General features: G+C 43.0%; 1 protein-coding gene and 1 long non-coding RNA gene across 3 annotated transcripts in view; one reads left to right on the top strand and one right to left on the bottom strand.

The window, feature by feature from the left end:
* The window catches only part of LOC139757163 (uncharacterized), a 138843-nt gene extending 131707 nt beyond the window's left edge, over window positions 1-7136 (top strand). Inside the window, exons 3-5 of one of the 2 annotated variants that reach the window (XM_071677281.1) lie at window positions 393-579; window positions 2332-3242; window positions 5876-7136. In XM_071677281.1, the coding sequence (XP_071533382.1) occupies window positions 393-579; window positions 2332-3242; window positions 5876-6696 (1919 nt within the window). In that variant the 3' untranslated portion in view covers window positions 6697-7136. The remainder of the gene's footprint in view (window positions 1-392; window positions 580-2331; window positions 3243-5875) is intronic. The other variant, XM_071677280.1, reaches the window with a different exon arrangement.
* LOC139757165 (uncharacterized) overlaps window positions 1-20371 on the bottom strand; it is a 146327-nt gene that overhangs the window by 52462 nt on the left and 73494 nt on the right. The window contains exon 3 of the long non-coding RNA XR_011714523.1: window positions 326-557. This is a non-coding gene — a long non-coding RNA (uncharacterized lncRNA). The remainder of the gene's footprint in view (window positions 1-325; window positions 558-20371) is intronic.

Here is a 20371-nt window from a genome sequence, read left to right as displayed (position 1 = left end):
TATATATATATATATATATATATATATATATATATATATATATGTAGTGATGACAGGCAACGGAGGGCTTACATATGCGATCATGGCTGTGGTTTGGTGTGTTGAAGTGGAGGGGAATGTGATGTGAGTTACATATTTATATGTATGAGGAAGTTTTATATTCTTGATGATTTATCTCTTAAATTTTGTATAATATATATATATATATATATATATATATATATATATATATATATATATATATATATATATATATATATATATATATGGTGCGTTGCTGCTCTCAATTCTACCTATATTAATATGAACCATCATGAACCCTTACCTTCCTTTTCGTAAGTCCATCCATGACCCATGATGACCTTCAGTCAGCGGCGGTGTTCTTCCCTCAGGTCAGCGTAATGGCCAGGGGCTGACGGCGTGGCAGCTGGCAGATAAGAACGGCCACGAAGACATCGCTGCCTTGCTCAAGGTCGAGACTGGGGTCTTCCCTCGACCTTCTGGACCGTCGACCTTCGTTCCAGCTCACCCACTCGACCTCGACCGCCCGCCCACGCCTACAGAGACCAGGAGTATCAGGTCAGAGGTCTACCTACGAAGTGTCAGGCCAGAGTCTACTTACAAGACCGGGGTTATTAGGTCAGGGATTTACAGGGTCTACTTACGGGCCGGGAATATTGGGGTCAGGGACTTACAGGGTCTACTTACGGGCAGGAGTATCAGGTTAGGGACTTACAGGGTCTACTTACAGACACTGTGTATCAGGTTAGGGACTTACAGGGTCTACTCACGGACCGGGAGTATCAGGTTAGGGACTTACAGGGTCTACTTACGGGCAGGAGTAACAGGTTAGGGACTTACAGGGTCTACTTACAGACCGGGAGTATCAGGTTAGGGACTTACAGGGTCTACTTATGACCAGGTGCATCAGGTCAGTGACTTACAGGGTCCACTTACAGACCGAGAGCATCAGGTCAGTGACTTGCAAGGTCTACTTACAGACCAGGTGTATCAGGTCAGTGACTTACAAGGTCTACTTACGACCAGGTGTATCAGGTCAGTGACTTACAGGGTCTACTTACAGACCAGGTGTATCGGGTCAGGGACTTACAGGGTCTACTTAAAGATCGTGAGTATCAAATCTGGCACTTACACAGTAAAACATTACCTCCCTCTAAATAGAGACTTCCAAAGAATTAATTCCAGCGTCTCACTGAACGACCCCTGGCCACCACGGTAGGACCCTGGAGCACACGACTCTTGGGTGTGAAGGCTCCTGGCGAACAAAGGCCTGGCTATCATACCCAACAGGGCACACTACCACAGGAAGGAGTTACGTAAGCTGACCTAGTGATGTACACTGTCCTAATTACAGGTCACGTAGAGTTTCCAGAGAGTAAACCCCCTCGCCTCAAGGTAATTGCAATGGATAATGACCCGCTCTCCTCAGGTAGTGGTTCATAACCGATGACACATTAATGACCAGTTGTGGATAGAGGCCAAAAGGCGGTACTTGGCGTCAGTTGTATAAGTTTCACTCATAATCTAACAGGAACGTGAATTCCTATTTGTTACGCTGGTAAACTTCAACGTTAATTCACATCTCCTTCAATAATGTCATGAAAGATTTACCCAGGCTTATAGTTATAATCTCCCGATCGCTCAAAATCTTTTTCACTCCATCTTTCCACCTCCAGTTTGGTCTCCCACTTCTCGTTCCCTCCACCTCTGGCACATACATCCTCTTGGTCAATCTTTCCTCACTCATTGTCTCTGATGATTTCAAGGAAATTTTTAGTAAGGTGTGAGGTGGTGCAAACACCTGAGGTCAGAGGAGGCCAATCACATGTCCAAGACAACCTAAGATCATGTTTTTTTCTTTTCTTTTTTTTTCTTTTTTTCTTGTTTTTTTTTTTGGCCATCAGAAAGCGAGGTCTCACTGGGTACTTTGTAAGATCTCGTGTGATGGTCCAGCAATATGGAACTCAGTGTCAACCAACCATGGAAATCTTTAAAAATATATATACATATATATATAAAACGATTAATTTAATCAGAAAGATAAATTACAGTAGGAGATTCAGTGTGGCTAGGATTTTCGTAAGGAGTTAAAACACTTTCAGGAGTTTTCTTTGATCACCCGTTGTTGAGCAGGAATGTACGACCCTTGACCCCTGATGGCCTCTTCTGCGACTCGTACCTCATGGGTCGCAGGTTTGGACAGTTTTCAGGCCATCATACTCAACGGTCGTACTGCCTTGCTCACAGGACACTAGTTGACAACACGCCCCCCCGTGACCCAACGACGAACTAACTGACGGTATTTTGCAGGTCGTCATCTATACGCCGCAACAAACCCTGTGGGAAGGTCCACGCTGCTCCATCCGCTGGCCCAGGCCCAACAGACCCTCTTCCGCCTCCATCGCAGATCCTCCACTGCAACGACTGCCACCGGGTCGTGGCCCCGAGGAGGAAGCGTAGCATCAGGGCGTCTCTGGAAGCCGACGGCACCTTCAAGAGGGAGAAAGGAGCCCGCGTGTGCGTGTGTAGCGAGGCCGAGGACTCTGAAGCAGAGGACGTGTTGGGCCGCGATGCTAGCGCCAAGTGGGACGTCCAAGACACGAAAATACCTCCGTCTCGAACGAGCAGTAGCCACAATACCGAGATAGGGCTAACCACTGACCATCATACCAACAAGGGTGCGACGGTACAGAGCGGGGTTCACACCAGCAGGGTTGGTGTGGCTGGACTGAGCAGCACTTATACCGGTAAGGGCGCGATAGGACTTGCCAGTGACAATACCTTCAAGGGCGCGACAGGGCTGATCACCGGTCCCATCAGCAAAGGCGTGACGGGACTGAGCAGTGGTAACGCCAGCAAGGACGCCTCGGGGCTGATCAGTAACCTCACCACAAAGAGTGTGACGGGAGTCAGTAGTACCCGTCTCCCGAAGGACACCACAGAGGTCTCCAGCGGGTCGGTCACAAAGGCATCAGCAGACGAGAGCAGCGACAACTGTCCCACGGCCAGCGCTAGAGGGGCCCGGGGGTTAGGCGTGAGGAGCATCATTGGCTGGGGCAAGAACCTCGACTTCGCTGAGAGGCGGAGAAGCGAGGGCGAGGCAGGCGACAGGTCACGAGCGAGGAGCGAGCCTGTCCGGATCGGGCCGCCGGACCAGGAGGAGAGACGGGTCCTGGAGGAGCTTATGCGTGGCCTCAATGTCTCTTGCAGCCCAGGCTCAGGTGAGGCTCCTACGTACTCTCTGCTAAGGCCCTCACGCCACAGGGACAGGCACACACTCCCTCCCATCAGACACGAACTCAAGTGACACACCCATGAACTCCAGTCAATCACAGACTTCCTGAAGTAACAGACACATTTGGTACTGTACAGTGGGCCAGACTTTCTGAAGTGTGACTTGTGTGCTTAAAAGTGAACTTAAGACTTCTAAAGTGACACATACTTTCAAGTGCACTACAAAATTCTTAAAGTGAGACACGTGTTGAAGTGAGATGACACTTCCTTAAAGTGAGACACAACTAAGTGAGCGAAACAAACTTTTAAATAAGACTTAAAAGTGAGACTGTGACATTCCGAACGTAGTAAAAAAAAGACACGGCTCGTGAAGTAAAGTCAATGTGTGCAAATTGAGACGCTCGTATGCATAAAAGGTGAACCCAACTTCCTTAAGCGAGACAAAGATACTTAAAGTGAGCAACAGACTTTCTGAGTAAGACAGGCACGTATCTAAAGTGAGCCACAGACTTTCTGAGTAAGACAGGCACGTATCTAAAGTGAGCCACAGACTTATCTAAGCGTGAGACACTACTAAACTTAGACTGGGGTGTTCTCCTAGTGAGAAAATCATATACTAAGGCGAGAAACATATCCGAGTACACTACCAGAACCCTGAAGTGAGACGCATTCTAGAGACGCACTGCACATACTGACACATCATCTATGTTGTGGTTACCAACCTCCTCCTCCTCCTGCGGTGGACTCTGAACTTTCTATATTAGGAAACACACACACATTCCACTGCCACGCACTCAGACCAGTAAGTAACAACTTTACGAGTAAATGACAAAAAAAGAAATATATATATATATATATATATATATATATATATATATATATATATATATATATATATATATATATATATATATATCAATCCAATAAAGTTATGGATAAGCTGCAAACACATAAGCAACGGAGTGTATTACATGCATACAAACACACACACACATACACACACACATATTGGGGTGTATATCTGTGTATACATGATACTAGGACAGAGTGTACAAACAAGGTTAAAAAATTAAAGGACAGGCTAACACGACTGTAAAACTCTAAGCAGTCACACACGCTGATTTTGTGTGTGTGTGTGTGTGTGTGTGTGTGTGTGTGTTTTACGTTGGTGCACAATATGTAATTAGTTGAAATGAGAAAACATGTTATTACTAGGGAGCAAGACATATGAATTAGGAGATACGGGGATGAGAGAAAGACGAGAAAAGCCATTTAAGTAACACAGTACCTCAGGGAGAGAAAAATGCCTAGTGGCGTACCACAAGGGATCTTGGAACCTCCGTTGTTTTTGGCTGACGCTCATGACATACCAGAGCCGATATCGGCGCTGTGAAGGACTGTGAAACAATGCAGGTGTGGATGTAGATGCAACAGCACCTCCGGCAGGATAAACTAAGTATGAGGTTCAATCATAGTGTCATGTACGGAAAAAAATGGGCTTAGGATCCAGGTAGATCTTGATGAAACTATAAGTTGACTAAGGAGAGTTCAGAAGGGGATCAAGGCCATGCAAAAGGTTTTGGAATACTGGTGTAAAACACTTTGGTAAATACGCTTTGGGAGAATATCAGAGCAACGATTGTCAGACATACGAATAACGTCTGGGATTACGAGTTTAAATATGTAGGAATGAATACTGCTCGAAACCCTGTATATAGTGTATCCTTTCAGAACCCCTATTTAATGACACGTATCGACGATGTGGAAGGCAAAAGTAAATCAACTAAAAAAGATGACCAAATTGGCGAGTCTGTGGGCTAAGGAGAGAGAATGGATCTGGTGAAATTACCTTCCGTAAACATTATAAGGTCAAGAAGGGATCTTTTTTTTTTCAAACTGATCTGGATTGGAACCGATTTTTCAAAACTAGGATTGAGAGAGCTATGGAACATGTGTGGAAACTTGAACTGGAAACAGTTATATGTAAAGAAATACACGTATTCTACCATGAATAGAATGACAGGCAATCGGAATTCATGTTAAGTGAGGTTGTTGTGTGTGTGTGTAAGGGATCTGAATATTTCCGAAACGAGGCTGAACCATTAAATGCATTTAAAGGGACAGGATAATATGGGCATCTCTCATTCTCTCACGTCATCCACATACACACACGAAATGAAACGGATACAAACACTCACACACACACGAACCTGAACTCTCACACAGCCAAACGAATCAACATAAACACACGGGATATGTCTATGGAATTTAGCCAAACCTAATTCAATCTAACCTAATAACCTAATCTAACTTAACCTAACCTAATCTAAACTTTAACTTTTGCTGAAGAGAAATCCCGGTCAGTCTTTACGGTACAAAAAGCATTTTGTTAAACTTGAGTTTACCTTACTCCAACTTGAGCTTACCTCACTCAAACTTGAGCTTACCTAGCAACTAACTTGAGCTTACTAAACTCCAACTTGACACTATCTAGCCCCAACTTGAGCTTACCTAACCCAAACTTGAGCTTACCTAACAGCCAACTTGATCTTACCTAGCGCCAACCTAGCCTATCTTCAAGTCACCTAACCTAACCTTTCTTAACCTACAACTGTTGCAGGTAATGAGGCAGACACGGAGTCACTGATGGAGTGCGAGCGGCCGGCAGTGGAAGGAGACGAGACTACCTTAGACTTGCTCAGGATGAGCGGCAACAACGCTGGCAGTAGCAGTAGCAGCAGCGCCAGGAAGATCACGATGTCGGGTGTGGCCGTCGGCGCGGCCCAACCCATGCCCAGGATTGGCCTCAGCGCCTCCACGCGATCCCTCAACCGCAGCATCCAGCACCTGGTGCAGGAGGACGTGGAAAACCGGCCAGAGCACAGGCCACCCACGCCCGCACGCCCCTCGCTGCCCACACTCCTACCGGGGCGGCTCCTGGACGTGTCTCTCAGTGCCTCCCTGAGCAGCACGAAGAGCGAGGGACGCAACGCTCCTCCGTCGCGCCGCGTCACCTTCACGGCCTTTCCCCGGTCGTCGTCGGAGCCCAGGTCGCTCACCACGTCCCCAAGGCCGCAGGACGACGATGAGGCCGACGATGACACCCCGACGGACCTCCTGGACGCCTCCACACGCTCTGAGGGCTGGGACCACCTCAGAGGAGCCAGGGGTCGAGGCCCCACCTTCACCACATCTTCAGAGGGGCACGTCGTGCCCCTGCCACCCATCAACCGACCCAGATACAGCGAGGCTGGGAGCAAAGGGCGTAGTAACGTCCGGGGACGTGGCGGCGGTCCGGGCGGGCCCGAGGAGAATGTCCTCAGCGTGGCCAAAAAGACACTGGAGCAGCTGGAGACGGTACTGGCGCCCAAGGAGACGGCCGCCCTCCCACGCACCATCCCCAGGACACGCACCAGCCACCAGATCCACCTGGAGACCTAGCAGGACCCGCGCCGCCCCAAGCCCGCACACATACGCCCTCACAAACGCACTCGCAAACACAGTTTCGAGCAGCGTCTGCACGAGTCACATTGGTAAACAAGACATTTGAGGTCAGAACGTCCCAGGCTCGGCCACTTTCGAGGCAGGAGGACTGCTACCGGTCGGCCTGCTCACTGGAAATGGACAAACCACTTAGAGAACTCTGGTCAGATCCTCTCTGACTCTCTGGACAATACCTAGCGTACGTTTTTTTTTGGGGGGGAGGAGTTTTATGACGAAACGGTGAACACTACTGTCGTGTCAATGCTGGACAATCTTTACAAATTCTATAAGCCTTTAAGGCCATCTGATAAAAATGACTTCAGTGTGCTGTGTGAAGCCTTAGACTTTCACCATCAACCTTATCAAAAAAAAAAAAAAAAAAAATATATATATATATATATATAATATATATATATATATATATATATATATATATATATATATATATATATATATATATATATATATATATATATGAAAAACTGAGTGAAATAGTATAACAATGAACAAATAAAAGCTAGAACAGACACATAAGTGTCAATACTTCATAGACTTTCATGAAGAATGAAATAATGATTGTACCAGCACTCAGTGTCATGTTGTTACGCTCATGGTAATATTACGTTACGTATTTACAACACAAGATGTTATACTTTGCTGGTCGTCTGTCGTCCTATCACAACCGCGTAACCTTGTATACCAATGTTCTTGTACAAGCTGTCAGAGGGGCCAAGAGTTGACTAAACCATCTGTCTTTTAGTTTCAAATCATTTATTTCAAAAACTTGCAATCATTTCCTTCTTTTTTCTCTACATAAACTTTTGAATGGTATAGGAGAGACCATAAGGATACTGTAATACATACTTATCAGTGGGTCACATTAGTGAGACATCGAAGTGTGGTTATCATTTTCAATATACCCAACTGTTCTATGTAAACATAGATGTGTGGGGGAAGGCTTCGAGCCATAACACCTTCACTAGGCTACAGGATGAACACTTGTTTATCCCGTATAATAACCTAAGGGAAAGCTTAGTAATGTGGGCTGATGTGGCTCTGGCCGGCCAGGACACATTGCCTTAACCTGGTGGTTGGTGTCTGTGTGTGTGACCCACCGGCCACTACCGTGTGTCTTCTGTTGGCTCAGTCGTCTAAATATTCTCATATTTTTCTTCCCCTTCCTCCACCCAATTCATCTTTAATCTGGGATCCAACTGGAGGCAGCCGTTCTCTGGATCGTATAGTCTATGGCGATCCTTTTTTCAGCCATTTGATTTAGCATCACAAAACAACCAAAGTGTGTCATGTCCTTTATTAATCAGTACCCAGTTGAAGGACTTACATGTCTCGTTTATAAAGATGGCAGCGTACAGTACCTGGGTGTCAATACCTGAACCAGTCCACAGCAGTATCACAGATCAAGATAAAAAGTATTGTACATATTCGAAGCTTTATCTAATCCGATGGAGGCTTGCTCCACTATCATCAACATGGCGAGTGGAAAACGAACGAAACGCTGTGGCAATCGTCTGGGTTGCAGGAATGTCTTTTGATACGTAAGTGACTGGTTTATAGTTTTAGCCATTCATCATGATTTTGTTCCTTGATCTCTGTTCTTTGTGAGACAAACGCTTGTCATTCAAAATATCAAACTTTTCCCTTAAAGAATTAATTTACAAAATGCTCCAATATGCCAACGCAATATTAGAAGACGGTAAAGACGCCTCTTCTGTACCTTGGTTTATAAATGTACGTGTATCCCAGAACTCTAGTGATGCTGTGGGTCAAGTTAGCCAGGTTAATCATGGGATGTTGTGGGTCTAGTAAAGCCAGGATGGGTATGGCAACCTAGGAAGACTGTGGGTCACCTAAGCTAGGCTCTTGAAGTCCGACTCCTCATACCGGCTTGGGTAACTCGGGAGGAACTCAACCGGACTTCTTCGTCGGGAAGGCTGGTTTAGGACGGTACAATATCAGGATACGGTGGACCTTGTCAGCGACACTGTAATTGCCCACTTCAGATCTTCATACGTCTTGGTATCATAAGGTATCAGTTGAATCTTAATAACTACATGTGTAAGATGTGTCAGAATGATGCCTCCATCCATTAAGTGAGGTGGCTTAATTCTTCAAGGATCATGGTCTGGTTCTTATCTCACGACGAGGTCTCCCTTAGAGAATAATAATCCCCTTGAAAACGACTGCTTAACTTCCGAAATTCAATGATCTTAACCCCATGAATGAATATGGATCCATCGTATCCAACACAATGACTCGGGCTCTTGAGTTCGTCTACATGTAGCCTACTGTTATCTCAAGCCTATTCTTGTACGAGGTTAAGTTCAAGAGATGAATGACCTTTGTGGAGAATGTTATTGGAACCTGGATCCTCCTCGTATCCAGCAGTGGGTATTCAAATCACCTCATCGGAGCTCGTCTGTTGTATAAACACATCGTCCATGACCTACCCACACGCACCATCACACACTAAATACCTTGTTGGATGTCCATGTCGTAACAATGGATTGTGTAATAAGTAGTGAAGTCAAATGATCTCAATACTTCATATAGCCAGAATACTTTTATAAATAATTTGTATCTATATATATATATACCTGAAATGGTGGTGATGGTAGTGACTTAACCAAGCCCCCAGTGAGGACCACTGTATGCCTTAATCATCATCATTCCCCCGCTACACTGCCCTCGGCTTGCCTAAGCAAAAGACTGCCTGCGCTCTGTACCTTCAGACAGGTCGGGCCCATCACTCTTCTATTCTCTTTTTCTTTTCCTGAAATCGAACAAGACACATAACTCTGATGCCTTGAACCCTTGATATACAAAAACCCTTCTTATACTGTCATCCAGCCCTTTCCATGGGTTTCGAGAGTATATTACACATTAGAAACCACTCAATTTTGTCCACTTTTAGTCGTTTCTCTGTCGTTATCATGATCCCAAGAGCGTTTATACTTTTATGTACAGTAGTATCAAGAATGTATTACGTTAGGAGCCTTATTTTCAATAGCTGGGTCGTTCCCAAGATACTATTGTTGATTAGGTTCATTCAGGCATCAGTTTACTGAATGAAAAGCAAATGTTCATACAGCAATTCACCCTTTTATTGTTCACAACCAGTGGAAGAGACATCTCCATGTTAGCCATCTGGCGTCTACGCGTCTGCAGTGTTAATATAAGGTGTAAGGGATCAATTGCACATCCAGCCAGAAGACGCCCCACTTTATCAAAGCCTAATGACGCCTTACTAAGGTAAACCTAAATGCCTAACTCCCACACCCCCAACAATTTTCTTGCCTATCCACGGAGGAAAGGATAGATGGAGGTTTAGTTCCTTTCGTTGTGTCGTTTTCTGGTCTAATACCAAGTTATTCTTGCTGTGTTTATCTTTAAGAAGCACCAGGTTTCAGCTAAGGTTGCCTGTTTACGAACCCAACATACTACAATCCTGTTTACGAACCCAACATACATACTACCAATCCTGTTTACGAACCCAACATACTACCAATCCTCTTTACGAACCCAACATACTACCAATCCTGTTTACGAACCCAACATACATACTACCAATCCTCTTTACGAACCCAACATACTACCAATCCTGTTTACGAACCCAACATACTACAATCCTGTTTACGAACCCAACATACTACAATCCTGTTTACGAACCCAACATACTACCAATCCTGTTTACGAACCCAACATACTACCAATCCTGTTTACGAACCCAACATACTACCAATCCTGTTTACGAACCCAACATACTACCAATCCTGTTTACGAACCCAACATACTACCAATCCTCTTTACGAACCCAACATACATACTACCAATCCTGTTTACGAACCCAACATACATACTACCAATCCTCTTTACGAACCCAACATACATACTACCAATCCTCTTTACGAACCCAACATACATACTACCAATCCTCTTTACGAACCCAACATACTACCAATCCTCTTTACGAACCCAACATACATACTACCAATCCTCTTTACGAACCCAACATACTACCAATCCTGTTTACGAACCCAACATACTACCAATCCTGTTTACGAACCCAACATACTACCAATCCTGTTTACGAACCCAACATACATACTACCAATCCTGTTTACGAACCCAACATACATACTACCAATCCTGTTTACGAACCCAACATACTACCAATCCTCTTTACGAACCCAACATACTACCAATCCTGTTTACGAACCCAACATACATACTACCAATCCTGTTTACGACCCAACATACTACCAATCCTGTTTACGACCCAACATACTACCAATCCTCTTTACGAACCCAACATACTACCAATCCTCTTTACGAACCCAACATACTACCAATCCTGTTTACGAACCCAACATACTACAATCCTGTTTACGAACCCAACATACTACAATCCTGTTTACGAACCCAACATACATACTACCAATCCTCTTTACGAACCCAACATACATACTACCAATCCTGTTTACGAACCCAACATACTACAATCCTGTTTACGACCCAACATACTACCAATCCTCTTTACGAACCCAACATACTACCAATCCTCTTTACGAACCCAACATACTACCAATCCTCTTTACGAACCCAACATACATACTACCAATCCTGTTTACGAACCCAACATACATACTACCAATCCTGTTTACGACCCAACATACTACCAATCCTGTTTACGACCCAACATACTACCAATCCTGTTTACGAACCCAACATACATACTACCAATCCTGTTTACGAACCCAACATACATACTACCAATCCTGTTTACGAACCCAACATACATACTACCAATCCTGTTTACGAACCCAACATACATACTACCAATCCTCTTTACGAACCCAACATACATACTACCAATCCTGTTTACGAACCCAACATACTACAATCCTGTTTACGAACCCAACATACTACAATCCTGTTTACGAACCCAACATACTACCAATCCTGTTTACGAACCCAACATACTACCAATCCTCTTTACGAACCCAACATACTACAATCCTGTTTACGAACCCAACATACATACTACCAATCCTCTTTACGAACCCAACATACATACTACCAATCCTGTTTACGAACCCAACATACTACCAATCCTCTTTACGAACCCAACACACTACCAATCCTGTTTACGAACCCAACATACTACCAATCCTCTTTACGAACCCAACATACTACCAATCCTGTTTACGAACCCAACATACTACCAATCCTCTTTACGAACCCAACATACTACAATCCTGTTTACGAACCCAACATACTACCAATCCTCTTTACGAACCCAACATACTACCAATCCTGTTTACGAACCCAACATACTACAATCCTGTTTACGAACCCAACATACATACTACCAATCCTGTTTACGAACCCAACATACATACTACCAATCCTCTTTACGAACCCAACATACTACCAATCCTGTTTACGAACCCAACATACATACTACCAATCCTCTTTACGAACCCAACATACATACTACCAATCCTCTTTACGAACCCAACATACTACAATCCTGTTTACGAACCCAACATACATACTACCAATCCTGTTTACGAACCCAACATACTACAATCCTGTTTACGAACCCAACATACTACCAATCCTGTTTACGAACCCAACATACTACCAATCCTGTTTACGAACCCAACATACATACTACCAATCCTGTTTACGAACCCAACATACTACCAATCCTGTTTACGAACCCAACATACTACAATCCTGTTTACGACCCAACATACTACCAATCCTGTTTACGAACCCAACATACTACCAATCCTGTTTACGAACCCAACATACTACCAATCCTCTTTACGAACCCAACATACTACAATCCTGTTTACGAACCCAACATACTACAATCCTGTTTACGAACCCAACATACTACAATCCTGTTTACGAACCCAACATACTACCAATCCTCTTTACGAACCCAACATACTACCAATCCTCTTTACGAACCCAACATACTACCAATCCTCTTTACGAACCCAACATACATACTACCAATCCTGTTTACGACCCAACATACTACCAATCCTCTTTACGAACCCAACATACTACAATCCTGTTTACGAACCCAACATACATACTACCAATCCTGTTTACGAACCCAACATACTACCAATCCTGTTTACGAACCCAACATACTACAATCCTGTTTACGAACCCAACATACTACAATCCTGTTTACGAACCCAACATACTACCAATCCTGTTTACGAACCCAACATACATACTACCAATCCTGTTTACGAACCCAACATACTACCAATCCTCTTTACGAACCCAACATACATACTACCAATCCTCTTTACGAACCCAACATACTACAATCCTGTTTACGAACCCAACATACTACAATCCTGTTTACGAACCCAACATACTACAATCCTGTTTACGAACCCAACATACTACAATCCTGTTTACGACCCAACATACTACCAATCCTGTTTACGAACCCAACATACTACCAATCCTGTTTACGAACCCAACATACTACAATCCTGTTTACGAACCCAACATACATACTACCAATCCTCTTTACGAACCCAACATACTACCAATCCTGTTTACGAACCCAACATACTACCAATCCTGTTTACGAACCCAACATACTACAATCCTGTTTACGAACCCAACATACATACTACCAATCCTGTTTACGAACCCAACATACATACTACCAATCCTGTTTACGAACCCAACATACTACCAATCCTGTTTACGAACCCAACATACATACTACCAATCCTGTTTACGAACCCAACATACATACTACCAATCCTGTTTACGAACCCAACATACTACCAATCCTGTTTACGAACCCAACATACTACAATCCTGTTTACGAACCCAACATACATACTACCAATCCTCTTTACGAACCCAACATACTACCAATCCTGTTTACGAACCCAACATACTACCAATCCTGTTTACGAACCCAACATACATACTACCAATCCTGTTTACGAACCCAACATACATACTACCAATCCTCTTTACGAACCCAACATACTACCAATCCTCTTTACGAACCCAACATACTACAATCCTGTTTACGACCCAACATACTACCAATCCTCTTTACGAACCCAACATACATACTACCAATCCTGTTTACGAACCCAACATACTACAATCCTGTTTACGAACCCAACATACATACTACCAATCCTGTTTACGAACCCAACATACTACAATCCTGTTTACGAACCCAACATACTACAATCCTGTTTACGAACCCAACATACATACTACCAATCCTGTTTACGAACCCAACATACTACAATCCTGTTTACGAACCCAACATACTACAATCCTGTTTACGAACCCAACATACTACAATCCTGTTTACGAACCCAACATACATACTACCAATCCTGTTTACGAACCCAACATACATACTACCAATCCTGTTTACGAACCCAACATACTACAATCCTGTTTACGAACCCAACATACTACAATCCTGTTTACGACCCAACATACTACCAATCCTGTTTACGAACCCAACATACTACAATCCTGTTTACGAACCCAACATACATACTACCAATCCTGTTTACGAACCCAACATACTACAATCCTGTTTACGAACCCAACATACTACCAATCCTGTTTACGAACCCAACATACTACCAATCCTGTTTACGAACCCAACATACTACAATCCTGTTTACGAACCCAACATACTACAATCCTGTTTACGAACCCAACATACATACTACCAATCCTGTTTACGAACCCAACATACTACCAATCCTGTTTACGAACCCAACATACTACCAATCCTGTTTACGAACCCAACATACTACAATCCTGTTTACGAACCCAACATACTACAATCCTGTTTACGAACCCAACATACATACTACCAATCCTGTTTACGAACCCAACATACATACTACCAATCCTGTTTACGAACCCAACATACATACTACCAATCCTGTTTACGAACCCAACATACATACTACCAATCCTGTTTACGAACCCAACATACTACAATCCTGTTTACGAACCCAACATACTACAATCCTGTTTACGAACCCAACATACTACAATCCTGTTTACGAACCCAACATACTACCAATCCTGTTTACGAACCCAACATACATACTACCAATCCTGTTTACGAACCCAACATACTACAATCCTGTTTACGAACCCAACATACTACAATCCTGTTTACGAACCCAACATACTACCAATCCTGTTTACGAACCCAACATACTACAATCCTGTTTACGAACCCAACATACTACAATCCTGTTTACGAACCCAACATACTACAATCCTGTTTACGAACCCAACATACTACAATCCTGTTTACGAACCCAACATACTACAATCCTGTTTACGAACCCAACATACTACAATCCTGTTTACGAACCCAACATACTACCAATCCTGTTTACGAACCCAACATACTACAATCCTGTTTACGAACCCAACATACTACCAATCCTGTTTACGAACCCAACATACTACCAATCCTGTTTACGAACCCAACATACTACAATCCTGTTTACGAACCCAACATACTACCAATCCTGTTTACGAACCCAACATACTACAATCCTGTTTACGAACCCAACATACTACCAATCCTGTTTACGAACCCAACATACTACCAATCCTGTTTACGAACCCAACATACTACCAATCCTGTTTACGAACCCAACATACTACCAATCCTGTTTACGAACCCAACATACTACAATCCTGTTTACGAACCCAACATACTACAATCCTGTTTACGAACCCAACATACTACAATCCTGTTTACGAACCCAACATACTACAATCCTGTTTACGAACCCAACATACTACAATCCTGTTTACGAACCCAACATACTACCAATCCTGTTTACGAACCCAACATACTACAATCCTGTTTACGAACCCAACATACTACCAATCCTGTTTACGAACCCAACATACTACAATCCTGTTTACGACCCAACATACTACCAATCCTGTTTACGAACCCAACATACATACTACCAATCCTGTTTACGAACCCAACATACTACAATCCTGTTTACGAACCCAACATACATACTACCAATCCTGTTTACGAACCCAACATACTACCAATCCTGTTTACGAACCCAACATACTACCAATCCTGTTTACGAACCCAACATACTACAATCCTGTTTACGAACCCAACATACTACCAATCCTGTTTACGAACCCAACATACTACAATCCTGTTTACGAACCCAACATACTACCAATCCTCTTTACGAACCCAACATACTACAATCCTGTTTACGAACCCAACATACTACAATCCTGTTTACGAACCCAACATACATACTACCAATCCTGTTTACGAACCCAACATACTACAATCCTGTTTACGAACCCAACATACTACAATCCTGTTTACGAACCCAACATACTACAATCCTGTTTACGAACCCAACATACATACTACCAATCCTGTTTACGAACCCAACATACATACTACCAATCCTGTTTACGAACCCAACATACTACAATCCTGTTTACGAACCCAACATACTACAATCCTGTTTACGAACCCAACATACTACAATCCTGTTTACGAACCCAACATACTACAATCCTGTTTACGAACCCAACATACTACAATCCTGTTTACGAACCCAACATACATACTACCAATCCTGTTTACGACCCAACATACTACCAATCCTGTTTACGAACCCAACATACTACAATCCTGTTTACGAACCCAACATACTACAATCCTGTTTACGACCCAACATACTACCAATCCTGTTTACGAACCCAACATACATACTACCAATCCTGTTTACGAACCCAACATACTACCAATCCTGTTTACGACCCAACATACTACCAATCCTCTTTACGAACCCAACATACATACTACCAATCCTGTTTACGAACCCAACATACTACAATCCTCTTTACGAACCCAACATACATACTACCAATCCTCTTTACGAACCCAACATACATACTACCAATCCTGTTTACGAACCCAACATACTACAATCCTGTTTACGAACCCAACATACATACTACCAATCCTGTTTACGAACCCAACATACTACAATCCTGTTTACGAACCCAACATACATACTACCAATCCTGTTTACGAACCCAACATACATACTACCAATCCTGTTTACGACCCAACATACTACCAATCCTCTTTACGAACCCAACATACATACTACCAATCCTGTTTACGAACCCAACATACTACAATCCTGTTTACGAACCCAACATACATACTACCAATCCTGTTTACGAACCCAACATACTACAATCCTGTTTACGAACCCAACATACTACAATCCTGTTTACGAACCCAACATACATACTACCAATCCTGTTTACGAACCCAACATACATACTACCAATCCTCTTTACGAACCCAACATACTACAATCCTGTTTACGAACCCAACATACTACCAATCCTGTTTACGAACCCAACATACTACAATCCTGTTTACGAACCCAACATACTACAATCCTGTTTACGAACCCAACATACTACCAATCCTGTTTACGAACCCAACATACTACAATCCTGTTTACGAACCCAACATACTACAATCCTGTTTACGAACCCAACATACATACTACCAATCCTGTTTACGAACCCAACATACTACAATCCTGTTTACGAACCCAACATACATACTACCAATCCTGTTTACGAACCCAACATACTACCAATCCTCTTTACGAACCCAACATACATACTACCAATCCTGTTTACGAACCCAACATACTACAATCCTGTTTACGAACCCAACATACTACAATCCTGTTTACGAACCCAACATACTACAATCCTGTTTACGAACCCAACATACTACAATCCTGTTTACGAACCCAACATACTACCAATCCTGTTTACGAACCCAACATACATACTACCAATCCTGTTTACGAACCCAACATACATACTACCAATCCTGTTTACGAACCCAACATACATACTACCAATCCTGTTTACGAACCCAACATACTACCAATCCTCTTTACGAACCCAACACACTACCAATCCTGTTTACGAACCCAACATACTACCAATCCTCTTTACGAACCCAACATACTACCAATCCTGTTTACGACCCCAACATACTACCAATCCTGTTTACGAACCCAACATACATACTACCAATCCTGTTTACGAACCCAACATACTACCAATCCTGTTTACGACCCCAACATACTACCAATCCTGTTTACGAACCCAACATACATACTACCAATCCTGTTTACGAACCCAACATACTACCAATCCTGTTTACGACCCCATCTTGTCATTAAAACGTGAATATTAAGCCCTCACTCCGGTGCCCCATTGTACCTCGTCCCTCAACTAACTCCGTTCATTTCCCCCAGGGCGTACGAGTGGCTAACGTATCATGAACCCTCAGGGTTACAACCACAACCACCACAACAATGTGTTGTTGTGGTGGTGGTGGTTGGCAAAGAGTCCCTCTATTGTAGTCAAAGTTCAAGCGACCCTCACCCGTACGCACCCAGGTCATAGAGGTGATAAGACATTTCACCCACTGCCAGTTCCAATGTGTGTATAACTGGTTTTTATAATTCTCATTCCTGGACCTTCACCGTCCACAGAACAACGTCGTAGGTCCTGTGAAAACACACACACACACACACACACACACACACACACACACACACATACAAACAAACAAACAAAAAAGAGAGAGAGAGAGAGAGAGGTACTAAATAATTTTCGTGGAATAAATTCATGACCTAAACAAGAGAACGTCCCACACGACAGAAAACGGGGCCTAACCGCTCATGTAAACAGGGCAATACTAAACTGGTTTTCATTTACTTTGTTGTTTTGTTATACACATCTCTGTGTCGCATTGACATGAGTGTGTCTGTGTCTCAGATTCATCGCTGTGTCGCACTGACATGAGTGTGTCTATGTCTCAGATTCCATTTTGGTCATCTGCAGGCGACCACAACGGTAAGAGACCTCATATCTTATAATGCTGGGATCAAAAGGTCCACGTGTGGATAATATGACTGTCAGACAATGGAGGTATGACGGTCAAAACAATGTTGCTGTTCTTTGGGGGGAGAAGAAACATATATATATATGTGTGTGTCAGAGGTGGAGGGAACGAGGAGAAGTGGGAGACCACATTGGAGGTGGAAGGATGGAGTGAAAAAGATTTTGAGTGATCGGGGCCTGAACATGCAGGAGGGTGAAAGGCGTGCAAGGAATAGAGTGAATTGGAACGATGTGGTATACCGGGGTCGACGTGCTGTCAATGGATTGAACCAGGGCATGTGAAGCGTCTGGGGTAAACCATGGAAAGTTCTGTGGGGCCTGGACGTGGAAAGGGAGCTGTGGTTTCGGTGCATTATACATGACAGCTAGAGACTGAGTGTGAACGAATGTGGCCTTTGTTGTCTTTTCCAAGCGCTACCCCGCATGCATGAGGTGGGGGAGGGGGTTGTCACTTCATGAGTGGCGGGGTGGCGACGGGAATGAATAAGGGCAGACAATATGAATTATGTAAATGGGTATATATGTATATGTCTGTGTGTGTATATATATGTATACGTTGAGATGTACAGGTATGTATATTTGCGTGTGTGGACGAGTATGTATATACATGTGTATGTGGGTAGGCTGGGCCATTCTTTTGTCTGTTTCCTTGCGCTACCTCGCTATCGCGGGAGACAGCGACAAAGCATAATAAATAATAAATAAATAAATATATATATATATATATATATATATATATATATATATATAGAGAGAGAGAGAGAGAGAGAGAGAGAGAGAGAGAGAGAGAGAGAGAGAGAGAGAGAGAGAGAGACAGACAGACAGACAGACAGATATGGTTCGATCGATCGAGATAGATAGATAAATAAATAGACAGATAGAAAGATAGATAAATATAGATATATCTTATCCATCTACTTGATCGCCGCTTCCCTAAGTCAGCAAGGTAGCGCTAGCAAACAGACGAAGAAAGACCAGTCCACTCATATACACACATATATATACATACACGCACATAGACATACATATAAATATCAACACACACACACACACACATACATATATACATATACACATATACACATGTACATAGATATTCATAATTGCTTGCCTACCCAGCCCCACAGGAAACATCTTATCACAGGCATTAGACAGAAGAAGGCTAGGCTCTGGTACACACCAGAAATTTCACTGACGTAAGCAAAAGAAAAGAAAAAAGAAAAAACAATATTGTCAAGAACGAAAAATACAAAGGCAAAAAAAAAAAAAGCAATATTGCCAAGGACGAAAAATACAAAGGAAATGAGAAAAAAAAAAATATATATATATGAATAAACACACACACACACACACACACACACACACACACACACATAAAAAAGAACTTGAATGCAATTCTTATTTCTCCGCTAGATGGTTAGAAGGAAACTAAGATTATCAGGTCCATTTTCTCTCTCTCTCTCTCTCTCTCTCTCTCTCTCTCTCTCTCTCTCTCTCTCTCTCTCTCTCTCTCGCGGGGCTTCAAGCCGCTCCCTCGCGGGGGACGGAAATGACGGTGTTG

This window comes from Panulirus ornatus, chromosome 25, assembly GCF_036320965.1.
Source record: "Panulirus ornatus isolate Po-2019 chromosome 25, ASM3632096v1, whole genome shotgun sequence".
NCBI lineage: Eukaryota > Metazoa > Arthropoda > Malacostraca > Decapoda > Palinuridae > Panulirus > Panulirus ornatus.
This window is presented reverse-complemented; position numbering and strand designations above follow the sequence as displayed.